At 49.4% G+C, this 13,230-nt stretch overlaps 1 protein-coding gene across 1 annotated transcript in view; it reads left to right on the forward strand.

Annotated features, from left to right (window-relative positions):
- The first annotated feature begins 8,277 nt into the window (after window positions 1-8,277).
- LOC103602128 (transmembrane protein 178B) overlaps window positions 8,278-13,230 on the forward strand; it is a 38,921-nt gene continuing 33,968 nt past the window's right edge. The window contains exon 1 of the mRNA XM_008586551.1: window positions 8,278-8,409. Within this exon, the coding sequence (XP_008584773.1) occupies window positions 8,283-8,409 (127 nt within the window). The 5' untranslated portion in view covers window positions 8,278-8,282. The remainder of the gene's footprint in view (window positions 8,410-13,230) is intronic.

The raw sequence follows: 13,230 nt of genomic DNA on the forward strand, positions 1-13,230 counted from the left end.
AAGAATAATTTTAATAGCTGAATAATATTCTATTACATTTTATTGAATGTTAAGTTTCCTTCTGGGGTTTGAGGTGGCATGGAATATGAAAAGCACTGAGGAATGGAAAGGACAGACCAGGACCCTTTCCCAGAGCTGCCTCTTACTGGCTGTGTGACCTCAGTCAACTGAAATCCCCCGTCCCAATCTCCAAATCTACTAAATGAGAAAAATAGCACCTACCTTGCAGAGCGACTGGAGGGTGAATTGACATGTCCTCTGTGAAGTGCCCAACACATGCCTGCATATAGTAAACCCATACTCAGTGTTGCTTCCTGTTTATCTTTCCCTTCCCCAGGCTTTTCAAATTCTTTGCCATCAGCCTATTCTCAGACACCACAGAATTTTTCTGGGCTGTATAGTACCTTCTAAGGTGCCCGTGTGTTTTAAAGCTCCCATCTTCTGATCACTTTGTGGGAACTCTCTGGAGGGAGATACATTCTTGCCAAGCAAGCCCAGATTTCTGAACTTTTTGTTCAGACCAGTCAGAGACACATGACACAGGGCAGGAGAAATGGATGCTTCTCTAGGGTAAGGTAGCAGAGTGAGCTGGTCTAGCTTATCCTCATCCATAGGAAGACAGCCAGGGGACAGAGGAGCAGGTTCCAAGCTGGTTCTACCCAGGTGTGTCTGGGTGACTGAGCTGCAGTTCTCCTGTGTTGGCTTAGCTGCGGGGCAGCAGGGGGAAGGGAGCCATTCTTGTGATTTTTTTTTGTTTTTTGTTTTGGCTTGGGACTCGGCCTCTTGGTTCTGGGTTTCCCCTGCTTCTTTCTTCTCTCCAGGCACTTGCTTTAGCTTCAGCTGCTGACCCAGCTTTCATCAGATGAGAACAAATCTTGCAATTTGCCTTCCATTGTTTTGACAATGGACATCATTTGTATATGGCAGCATCACATAATATCCCTATTTATGGCAGCTCTCTAATCCGGAGGAAGGGTTGAGGAGGAGGAAGCTTCAGGCCTGTCTTTTGACCCAGAAACCACTTCTTGTTTCTACAGCAATTACTTCCCCCCACTATCTTTTCCTGACTTGGGGGAAGGATGGTACAGAAAGGTCTGTTGTGTTTGTAATATTTGGGGTATCACATGTGCTTATTAAATTTTGTGGCTCTGTGTCCTTTAGAATGCAGACCCATGTTGATATTTTCTTTGTATACAATAAACAACTGTGTTGAATTGCTAAGGGATACTTAACACTGGTAGTTTTATAAAAACAAGATTGGAGAAGAGAGAATTTGGCTCCAAGTCACAATGACATTTGAGCCACTGAAGTGGGTCACTCTCCTCACCATGCATTATTCCATGGTGCACACAGTTGTGGCAATTGTTGTAGGGTGGGATATTGATCTCATTTAGCAAATATTTATTGAGCAGCTGCTTATGTCGGGCAATGCACTAGGGACAAGGAAGACAAAATAAACCAGACATGAATGCGATACTGAACAAGCTCTAGTTCATTGGAGAGAGGGGGATATAAACAAATAATTATAATAAGAAGTGGCATTGATATCAACCAACTGCTACAGGAACCCCGAGGACTGGATGTGAGTGTCTGCTAAAGTTTTATGGAAGCCTCCAGAGACATTTGGTTTTTAGGGAAATCTTCAAGGATGATGAGAAGCTTGTTGGCCAGAGCAGGTGGGAGCCATGTTGTCAGAGAGCACAGTGTCATCGAGGAAAGAGGGAGGGAGCTGTGGTTTGTTACACTGGAACACGGGGGTCTTGGAGAGAGATGGAGACATGGCAGGGTGGGGGCAGAGGACAGTTCTGAAGGCCTTTTAGGGATCGAAGCCTCAAGTCAGGCACTTTCTCATGAAAGCCTAAGAGCTATTCTGTTTTCACATGAAAACAGTTCCTTATACATAACTACCTTACGATGCTGAAACAACTTAACATTCTAGAAGAAAGTCCCAGGCAAAACATCCCATTAGGTACTTCACTGTTTCAGTTTTTCTTAACTAAATCACTTGAAGCACTCTCAACAGTGTGGTGGCCCTGTGCCGTGTCACTTCCTTCTCAATCAGTGTGCTGCTCACTGGCAGAGCCCAAGGTTTAAACAGCCTTGTGCCCTCCAGTGCCCTTGCTGTTAGTTGTGGTGGCCTTAAGCAGATGTGGTCCTCAGATGATAGGCCACATCAATACTCTGAGCTGGATGCATCTCAATATTAGTAAATAAAAAAACAAAGCCTTCACCTTGGCCTCCCCTTTCAGGTACCTGAAAGGTAGAGAACAGCTTCCAGAAGCCTGCTCCCTCTGGGTACCAAATCCCTAATCCGGGGCATACCCCAACATGTCACTCAGCTCCTTGGTGCTCCTGTACAGCAAATGTAGTCACAGGGGGTATGAAGATGACTTTAATTTCGGTGACTTCCATTTCTATTTATACTTCTATAGTGCTAGCATTGTGCCAGGTACTATTCTAAGCAGTGAACACATGTTAACTTATTTAAACTTTAACTTATTTAAACTTCTTAATAACTCTCTGAAATACTGTCATCACCTGCACGTCCACAGTGGAAACTGTGATCCAGAGAGATGGACTAATTTGCTCAAGTTCCCATGGCCAATTTGTGGCAGAGCCAGGATTTGAACAGGGGCAGTCTGGTTCCCAGGATCCTTCCTTCCATCCCCTACCTGCTGCATCTCCGTATGGTTCCCCAGAATCAGAACTCCATGTCCTTCAGAGATGGTCACTGTGTAGTGACCAATCCCTGGAATATCTCCTGTCCTCTGCATCAGCTTATCCTGAGTAAATCCCATGGCTAGAATGTTCGTTATGGACTCTCTACTTCTTACTTCCCAGACTGATGAACCCCTCGGAGTAAAAACATTTCAGTTCTGCCCTTCGATTCAGTTCCTGTGACCTTGATTCATAAGGGACTGATTAATTCATAAATGACTGTCCAGGTCTCAGGGCAGCTAACACTGTCCTGTCCCTGCAGCCAGCCAGGACTATATACTCAAATCATGCAGAAGAGAGAGTTTCCAGCAAATGAGGCTCATGCAGAGGTGTGAGTGGCCAGCAGAGGACCCTGGTCCCCAGCTACAGAGTGGCACTCCACGCTGTCGCTGCTGGGGCCGTTGATATAGCAGGCTCCTTTCTCTAGCTCCAGCATTTACCATCGCCGCAAGGTGTAACACATACTTACTCTCCCCATTTCTGCTTCTTTAGTGAGAAAAAAATCCAATCATCCTCATTTTCCTGTGCAAAATCTTTAAAGAGCAAATAGAAAGGCTTTCAGAGCCCGATATATTTTTCTTCTAAGTGGTGTTTATTTAAATGCAGATATCCTGGTTTCCCTTGTAGAGTTGCAAGCAGTACCTTTCAATTTAAATGTTAATAGTAGTGTACACTTCGAATCAAACTTCGTGAAGGGCTGCTTTTTCTGGATCTGTTGAATGGCTCTCCTTGACTTTCCTCCTCCACCCTTCCTCCTTGGCAACCTCCCTCTGCCCATTCCTTTCCACCCCCCTGAACTAAATTCAAAAAAGTCTGGAATGCACCTTTCTCATTTCAAATATCAGAATGTTAAATGTTAGGGTCACAGAAAATACAGATAAGGGACTCAAACCCAACAGGATTGGTGAGAAGATTTTTCTTTATCTTCACCTTTGCCTGCAGAGCCAAATGCATCACTCCAGCTCTCTCCGAGGGGATTATTCTCAGGCCAGCCCTGCATAATATTTTCCCAGGGCCTCAGGTAGGTGAGTTAGGCTTTCTTCCCTCCTTTTCTTCTCTTCTCTTTCTCTCTCTCTCTCTCTTTTTTTTTTCTAAAAAAGCAAGAAGAGATGGGGAAAGAAATATAAGCTATGTAAGGTCCTGAGTACAAAATTCTGCTTGTGGGCACAGTGAGAAATCACAAAGAATTAAAAAGGCAGTTTCCGACTCCTAGAGAGAGAAGATTGACACGAAGGTTAATGCACATGGCAGAAATGGGGCCGTCGCACATGGGCCGTTGCACAGACAGAGAGGCAGTGCAGACTTACTCAAGTGCAAACAAAAGGCGACGAAGACTTGAAAGCAATGGGAATAATATCTAATGCCTTTAAGTTCAAATACGGGGATACAGTAACTTCCCTCACGACCTCGTGGGCCAAGCTCTGTGTGTGGATGGGATCCCCATTGTCCTTCTAGTCCTTTTTCTGTCCTTTGTTTCATCATTATGTTCATACTGTTCAGTGTATGTTTTGTAAGCTTTTTGGAACGTGATGGAACTGTTAATATATAAAGCAGAATTGAGTTTATAATATAAATTTTATAGATTTTGATTCTGGTATTTCATTTCAAGGTATTAGTTTTGTTCTCTGGCTAGTCCTTTTTAATAGTATTCTGTTTTTATTTCATGCAGGAAGTGTCTTTCTTCTCTTGTCTCTTTGGGGATATCAGCAATGACTTTGAATTATTTTTTTCTTCCCTCTGCACGGTTTCCTCAAGTCGTTTTCCTCCCAGGTCATATAGGCTCTTCTCAGATATCTGGTGATGCTGGTTGTCTGCTCATGTTTAAAAGGTGCTAAAGAACTGCGCGGGAGCCCTGATTGAGGAGCCACTTATGGGGTGCTCCTAGTGTCTGTGCTGGTCATCCCTAGAAAGGCCTCCCCAGCTAGGCTGGAGGACAAAGGCTTAGTAGCTGGCTCCTGGGAGCCAAGTGGAAGAGCACTGGGGTCTCCATGGTAAGATTCAACACCCAGTATGTGTCCATGGGCAATCACCCTATCAGGGTGGGGTCCCTCAGCTGTGCTGGCCAGCCCTCACCTGAGCTCCTCCACCCCTATTCTGAAGTGCTGTGTTTCATGCCCCCACCCACTCCTGCAACGTGGGAGGGCAGGCTGGGATCCCCCAGTGAGGTGGCGTGGGGGAGGGGATCTAGGGATCTAGTTCCTTCTCAAATAACTTCCACCAAACCATTGTTTTATCTCCCTCCCTCTGCTTCACCGCCTGGTACAAAGGGACCTGTTGGTGCCATTCATGAGTCTCTTGGGGATTCTGCAGGTTGGTTTTCAGCTTCCCTGCTGTTGGCTTTAGATCTGGCTCTTCTGCTAAGTCAATTGCACCAGCCATCGGCTCTGCAGCTTCCAGTCGCTACTGTCGTCTCTTTTCCCATCATCCGCATCCTTGCAGATTTTTGACTTTGAAAACAAACAAACAAAAACTCCTAGCTATAGTTCTGGCTTGGTTTGGAAAGCAGAAATGCTAAATACATTTGTTTAGTTGGCCATTATAACCCAGTACATCTTAATTACATTATTTTATTTTTTCCATATACCTCAATAATGCAACTCACTCTGCTTGTAGTTTATTGGTTTTGAGGCTGTTTGTTGATAAATTATTTAACTTCTTTGAAAGTTAGAGTTAGGGTATTTCTCGTCCTCCCTACTTATAAGTTGTTGTCACAGTTTCCCTGAGTTACCACCTAGGTCTAAGGACAAAATAACCAGCTGCTCATGCACGGCTCTGGCAAAATCAGGCTCACAGGGCCATGTGGGAATCCTCCCGGGTCAGTGAACATACACAGGCATGACCTCTGGCTTTGATCTTGGTTTCCAGATCAAGAACTTAGCACAGCTCTCAGCTTCTGTCGACAGAGCCCTTTGAGAGACAGCAAAGTGTCCCTAGTGTGTGTTGGAGGGCAATAGCCCCTCCTGACTTGGGACACAGATGACTAGTGTCTGTCTCAGAACTTTGAGGGGAGGAATTATTCTCTCCCGTTCCCCCTTTTCCTTTTTTCCTTCTAAGTAAAACCCTTTGTCCTCATCCTCCAACAACAATCATCCTCCCTTTTTTCTGATTTGCATTTCCCTCTTGTTTTCCTGGCCAGCCCACTTTTCCATCCCTGGCCAGAGTGAACACACCTTATGTGACCCTTATCCACTTAATCCCCAGGGCAGTACCTCTGTGCCTCTGCATCTGCAGAGCCTGGGCGACCAGGTCAGGGCCTGCAGTGTGCAAGGCCAGGTGAGAGTCAGGCCCGCTGAGAGTCAGTGTCCGCTCTAGTGCTGCCAGAGGGGACAGGATTTCCTTGTGCCCAAAAGGGAAGGGCCCTGCACAGGAGTGTACTCCGCTGTGAGAATAAGCTCTGAGAATAAGCTGACCTCTCTCTCCCTTGCCCGTGAGGACAGTGGAGAGCAGAAGAAGCAATGGTGGCAAAGAGTGTCCCATTTCCGGGAATCAATCAAATGGTTGCACAGGTCAAGTGGGTCCTTTCTCCACTGATTCGCAGCTCAGGCCAGTTCACTCAGGAGTCCCTTGTGGAGGTGAAGAAAGAAGGGACTAAGGCAGAGAGCGTTTGGGGACTGGAGGGGCGAGGGCAGCCATGGGTAGTTCAGTAGGAAGTGGTGCCGGCGGCCAAAGGGCAGGAGTGTTCCTTCCCTGTTTCCCTTATTTCGAGCTGGCTGTGCAGGAAGCTTGGCTCGCATGTTTAGCATTGTAATCAAATGACATTTTCACAGAGTTTCAACTGACACTTCTGGCGATTGAGAGGTGGTACAGTGCTGCATGATATTTAGGCATCAAATGACCACAGTGAGGATTACTTCTACGTGGCTGGGGAGGGCCTGCCGGGTCAGTGAGGGGAGACAGGGAGGACTGGGCTCTGGAGCTCTCTGAGGATTTCTGCCTCTGAGACTGGAGCCCTGTCCTGCTTCCTCTGTAGGCCCCTCCTCACCTAATGGAGGGGCCAGCCCTCCCGCCCCCTCTCCCGCCAGCTTTTTCCCCTGGGCAGGGGCTGCCAGGGTCTGATCTTCAATGTCAGGACTAGAAGGTGGAGCAGATCCCTCTACAGAGGGGTCTTCTAGCCAAGCCGTGCCAGGAATCCTTTTGTTTGTTCTGCTGTGGCTCCCGATGGGGTGGCTGGAGTGAGAGAGGAATGGAGGAAAGGGGATGCCCTCGTGAGGTGTGTAGACTCCAAGGTGCTCCCCACAAGGTGGGGTATTTGTTTCTCAGGGAAGGGAAGAGATTGTCCAGGCAGCAGGGTTGTGTGTGCATGGGGTGTTGATGTGGGTTGCCTTCAGCCACCCTCCCCTCCACCCTCATGCTTCACCTCTCCCCTTGAGAGAGGGGAATGCCCAGGGGTCTTCCAGGCTGCTCTGCAGCCCCCCAGGGAGCACAAACCTTGGGGCAGAGGCTGCACACTTGGCTTTGCCCCTGCATGGAGACCCGTGGCGGGGTGGGGCTGGTGCAAGGCTGGGATGGAGGGAGTGGGGAGGGGCCCGGGTGCTGCAGGTGGTGGCAGGCAGGGCGGAAGAAGTGGTGGCAGGAGTGCTCCCCAGAGGAGGAGAGAAGGCCAAGTTCTGGGGAAGGAGAGTGGGATGAGGAACATGTGCAGGGGCCGGGGGTGTGGGGTGGACACGTGCAGGGAGGTGTGAGGGTGGCTGGCTGCCTCTGGTTGCAGGAGGGCAGGGTGAGGGCTGGGGAGGAAGCCGAGCTGAGCCAGATGCTGCGTGGCTGAGACGTGCAGCAGGGAAGGGCCTGAATCGGGAAGCCGGCCCGGGACACGGCACGGGCGGAGGGCGAGGCAGGTGCGAGGAAGGGCGCCTGCTCCCGGGCGCAGACAGGGCAGGCAGTGTGGTCCCCACCCTGTAGCCCTGCATGCTGGGACACCTAAGCCCTGGGAGCCAGGTTGCAGGGAAGGAACCCTCAAATCCCCAAACCTGCAGCTTCTCCTCACACACAGCCTCCTGTGGAGACCAGCAAAACCCCGGAGAGAAGGGAGGGAGATCTGGCAGGTGCAGCGTGATTGCCAGCTCCCTGCTGGGCTACACCAGCCCATCTCTCCTGTTCTCACCTGCTCCGTGAGCCTGAATGATGCTATGGTCAAGACCCAGAACCACAGGGATGTGGATCCCATTCCCTGTTCTACCACTTACTAGCTGTGCACCTTTCAGCAAGTTGCTCTGTTTTGCACATAGGGATAAAGACAGCACCTGTCTCAGGAGGTTGCGATAGATGCATGGGAAGGACAGCACCATGCCTTGCACCAAGGAGGTACACAAGAAACGACAGCTATATCACAATGACTTTCCTCCTGTGCTTAGGAACTGAACTGTCCTGGAGCATTTTTGCATGAGGACAGTCACCATGGGGGTCCTCTTCTCTGCCAGGGACACCTGTCTGAAAAGGACAGGTTGTCTTCCTGCCCCTGCAGAGCCCTGCCCTTTCCCTCCCCATCCAGGGCTGGGTGCACCCTGACCTGAGCCCCAGGAGCTGATGCTGACTTGCCCGCCTGCTTTCCCACAGACCTGCGCAGAATGACAGCCGGCTTCATGGGCATGGCGGTGGCCATCATCCTCTTCGGCTGGATCATCGGCGTGCTGGGCTGCTGCTGGGACCGAGGCCTTATGCAGTATGTGGCAGGGCTTCTCTTCCTCATGGGAGGTAAGGCTGCTGGCATGGGGGTGGGGTCGGGGTGGGAAGGGTCCTGGTTGCTGGAATCCTGGGAGAATGGTAGAGGGCATGGCAGGAGGGACCCTGACGTGACTGGGGCTCTTCTCATTTACTCCTTCATTGATTCATCACATGTACTCTGAGCTCCGCTTAGCTACTCCCCACTGTGCCAGCTATTGGGGATGTGAAGGAAATTCAGACGTGGTCCTCACTGTTGGGGGATCTGACTGGGGTGGGAGAGAGACCCTTGTCAAAATGTTTATGAGATGTGGTTATGGCAGATACAGGTATCATACCTGGAGAAGCACGGACCCAAAAAGTGCTTGGGCATTTGGGGTGGGAAGCAGGAGGGGGTGCTAGCTGGGCAGTTTCCCCTCCAAAAGCCTATCTTTACCCTTGATTTACGGATCCTAATGCAGCACCCATTTCTAATTAGGCAGTGGTGGGACAGGGCTAGACTCTCTTGCATATCTGTCTCCCTTACTCTATTACCGTCATGGCCAGAGGACCGACCCAGTGTCCTGTTAAAGGGGTTGTATATAAGGAGAGCTGCATAGCTGTGCAGGAATAGGTTCCAGTCCATGGCAAGTGATCGGCAATCCACGATCTGCTTGTGCCTCTTCTTTTCCCTTAAGAGCTAAAATGTGCCTTTTGGTCTCCTGGTTTGAGTCTCCATCCAAAGCTGAAGTTAACCATTGCATGGGGCATGGTAGAGGAGGAATTGGGCTTGGACAGAGGGGATTAGAAATATTTATAGAAAGAAGGAAAAGTGAGTCCTGCATATGGACTTTACTCACCCTGTGCAAATGCCCAGCTCAGGTTCCTTTTGTGAAAGGCCAGGTCTGGGTTTCTGAACAGAGGTGGGAGGTGGATCAGTGGGCTGTGCTGGCTCTTTGCCTACACGTCAAGGTGAGAGAAGGAGGGGGCTGTCCCTTTAGATGTACAGAGATGTCACTGGGTACTAGTGAGCTAAGGTTGGTTGGGGGGGTGGAAGGAGAGACTCGTAGAATTGGGCTTGGGCCTTAGGGTCCCCCCTGTTCCCTTGAAGCACAGCCATTCTGTGCCAAAGACACGTGGGGCTTCCCAAGGAGATACTGTTTAAAGCCCTCCATACTCTCTGCCATCAGAGCTGCCCTCTGGGGCCCCGCACCTGCCGCCATGGCAGAGGCTGGGGGAAGGAGGAACTCAGAGGCTCTTTCCAGCAGTTCCCACACCCCTCCTGGTCTCCTGCAGAGAGAGGCTGACTAAGCCAGCCAGGCTTGGCTTTTCTGAGCCTCAGTGTCTCCTTCTGTGAAACAAAGAGTCAGACCAGGCCAGTGATGCCCATACATTGTTTTTGCAGCACAATTCTTTTTGTTTCCCCATTTCAATCAAAATCTTACTCGGACCCCTAAAGTATAAAAAGATAAAAGTGGAGCGGGTCTGTTTGTAGTGAGGGCTCTCTCTAAGGCTCTTCTGGATATACAAAGATGGGCTCCAGTAAAACAGGGCTTTCCTAAGGCTCTAGAGAAGTCTCCCAGGAATCGGAGAAAAGCTGAGCAAACAGGCCTCGGGCAGAGCAGGAATCCAGCGAGCCCTAGGGGCTGGAGCTCTTTCATCTCCACCTCTTTGGAAGAGTTTGCAGCTCCTGCGCACATTCTTCGTGGTCCCCTCTCTTCAGGCTAGGGACAGAGCTCAGATTCTGTCCAGGTGCTAAGTCTCCTGGACCTTTCAGCTCTTTGACAGCTTCCCTCTGGGTTGCTTAAGTCAGCTTCCAAAGAAAGAGAGAGATGATGCGATTGGCCAGTTGATCTTTCCTGGCCAGGCCATACACCACTGGTCAGACCATAGACAGACCAGAATGGAGTGCCACTGTCTGGGCCATCTGCTGTGAGTGCAGTGGGGGCAATGGAACACTTCCCACTCACCTGAGACCTTGGGTGGACAGCCTCCCAGAAGGGGTGTAGGGGGCAGGAGGATGCCCAGAGTCCTGCCCTTGGCTGCTGGGCCACTTCCCAGAAGGCTGAGACTCTGGGGGAGCCAGCCTGAAAGCCCCCAGGCTTGATTAGGAATCTGAGGGCCCTCACCACGGGGTGAATGAGTGGGAGCCTTGCTTAGCCCTTGCCCAGGTAGTGCTTTTCAACCTTTGCATGTTGGAATCACCTGGAGAGCTTCTCAAAAATACTGATGCCGGGACCCTGGGCAATCCAAGCAGAACTTCGGGGGTCATCTTAGTGTGCAACCAGAGTTGAGAGCTAGTGAAACAGGTCAACTTTCAAGTTGTTTCCAACTCTCATATTTTATGATACTAGGGATGGACTGGTTGGTCAAAACTCATCATTTTTTTTTTTACCCTGGTCTTTTGTGACTGTTTCTCCAAGCCTTACTCAGCAAGAGGTAGGGCAGTACATTAACTATTACTGCAAAGGCCCATCCAAGCCCTGATACTGAGGGGCCCAGATAAATCTGCTTTTCCAGAACAAGCACTCTTTTTTTAAGTAGCAAAGCCATGCTTTGTGATAGTGTTAGCATCCAGAAGACCTTCGGGAAGCTGCTGTTCCAAAAGCTGCTTCTTGCTGACTGGGGCACTGTCCAGGGCGGAGCAAGCCCATCTCATCCACAGATTCGCAGCCTTCTCATCCACCCTGGAGCTTTGTTACCTGGGTCCCTAGGGACGGAAGTGCTGGCCACACGCCTTGTGGGTAGCATCAAGCCAGACACCCACAGAAGGGGCTGAAGAACAAAGCCACTAATTGCTGATCCTTTGAATGGTGGTCTTTTTTGGAAGATGTGCCTCTGAGGGGTGCAAGTTCCTTCTCAAGTTAAAGCCCTTTCCAGCTGGGCTAGACACAGCCATGGGTGTCCAGAGCCCGGGGCACCTTTGGTTTGGTCAGGAACCATCAGGGAGCAGACTCAAGAATGGAAGCCGTGCTTGCCCCTCCCTGCTCAGCAGAGAGAGCTCAACTGAGAGGCTGGGGTGTCAACTCAGACATGATACCTGACCTATAGAATCTTGTGTGTCGAAGAGACATTTCAACACCAGTCCCTCCCAGAACCTGCCCAGTCCTTGCCCTCTAGGAGTTAATCTTCTAGGATTTAATCCCTACCCTCTGGGAATTAATCTTCTTTTTACTTAACCAAGTGGAATAAAAAGGCCCACGGCCTTAGCTTTCACCCAGGTTGGGGTTAAAGGTGTCTGTAACTGAGCAAAGCCAAATGCCCACAGGGTTAGGTTGGGCTGCAAGTGAGAAGAGCTGGCCGGGACTCCCAGCTGCAGTGTCTGGAGCTGGCCAGGCATGGGTGTGGTGAGTGGGTGGAAAAGGAGGAGGCAGCAAGAATGAAAAAGGTAAATTTGGGGTTGAGTCAAAAATGGAATTGCAGGTGACTTTAGATAAAACTAGCAGGGCCAAAATAAAAATGGAAGCATTCTATTCGCATCCTCTTCTCTGTTCTGGTATGAAGGAAGGTGTCTTACACTGATCACTTCTCTGTTCCAGGTTTAACTGTTCCTCAGGTTAAAGAGAGGGCACCCTGCACACTGTGAAATAATGAGCAACAAATTATTTAACACTTAACCCAGAGGAGGCGATTCATTAACTAGGGCAGCTTTGTCTGGCCAGGAGGCTGGGCGTGGTGGGTGGGATCCAGTTTCCCCTTTGGCAGGGCCTCCAGAGGGAACTTTGCACAGACTGGCAGGACACAATTTGCATGCCAGAATCACCAGTGATATTCAGAAACTCAGGAACAGGATGATGGGGGCAAGGCTTCACAGCAAGGGATCATGTGACTGCTCCGATGACTTGTGACTCCCTCACTGGGGGCACCTCAGAGCCATGTCATGAACACAGATCTCCAAGATGAGTAGAAAAATCCAATCCATGCCCCACTCCAACAGACCCTCTCCCAGTCCTCCCATACTCTCTGGAAGACATCTGTCACCTCTGCCACCACTCAGGTCTAAGGCTCCATGATCTTTTGACCAGGCTGATGCTGGCACCTCCCATCTGGATGCCCTGACTCCACTCCGACCACTCTGCACTGGTCCTTCACAGAGCAGTCAAATAAAAAAAAAAAAAAAACCAAAAAAACCCACTATAGATCAGATATGTCTCTAATCCACCGTGAATGGTCCAATGACTTCCAGTGGAACTTAAAGTCCATTCTATCCTGGAACACGTGGAGTTTTACTTCAAGACCCTTGAGCTGGTTGATCTCTTTGTCCATGGTGCCTTCCCCACAATTCCTTGGATTCAGATTCCAACTTAAAAGTGACCCCCTCAAAGAGGACTTCCTTGACCCCCCAATTTAGTCAAGCCACCTAGGCACTCTCTATGTTTTAATTAATTTAATTTTCTACAGCACACTCGCTACTTTCTGAAGTGTTTGTGGTGGTTGTGTTTCGTGTTTGGTTGATTTTTTAGCAGTTAAAAATGACAAACATTTATCTCACAGATCCCATGGGTCAGAATCCTGGGCACAGCTTCACTGGGTTCTCTGATGACAGTTTCACAAAACTGCGATCTATGTCTCAGATGGGGCTGGGGTCTCATGCAAGGCTTGCAGTATTCTCCCAAGATCATGCTGCTGTTGACAGATTCATATCCTTGCAGCTTGGAACTCATTGAAGTCAAGGCCAGTAAGAGAGACAGTTTCTGACTTCTGTCTCTGAACTTTAGACCCTCTTTTTTTTTTTTTATTAAGTAGACATTATTTTTTAGAACAATTTTAGATTTACAGAAAAATTGAGCCATAGTACACAGAGTTCCCTTATTACCCGCCCTCTTCACACAGTTTCCCATATTATTAATATGGCACACGTGTTACAATTAATGA

The sequence above is a fragment of the Galeopterus variegatus genome, unplaced genomic scaffold (assembly GCF_000696425.1).
Source record: "Galeopterus variegatus unplaced genomic scaffold, G_variegatus-3.0.2 Scaffold4020, whole genome shotgun sequence".
In the NCBI taxonomy this organism is placed as follows: domain Eukaryota; kingdom Metazoa; phylum Chordata; class Mammalia; order Dermoptera; family Cynocephalidae; genus Galeopterus; species Galeopterus variegatus.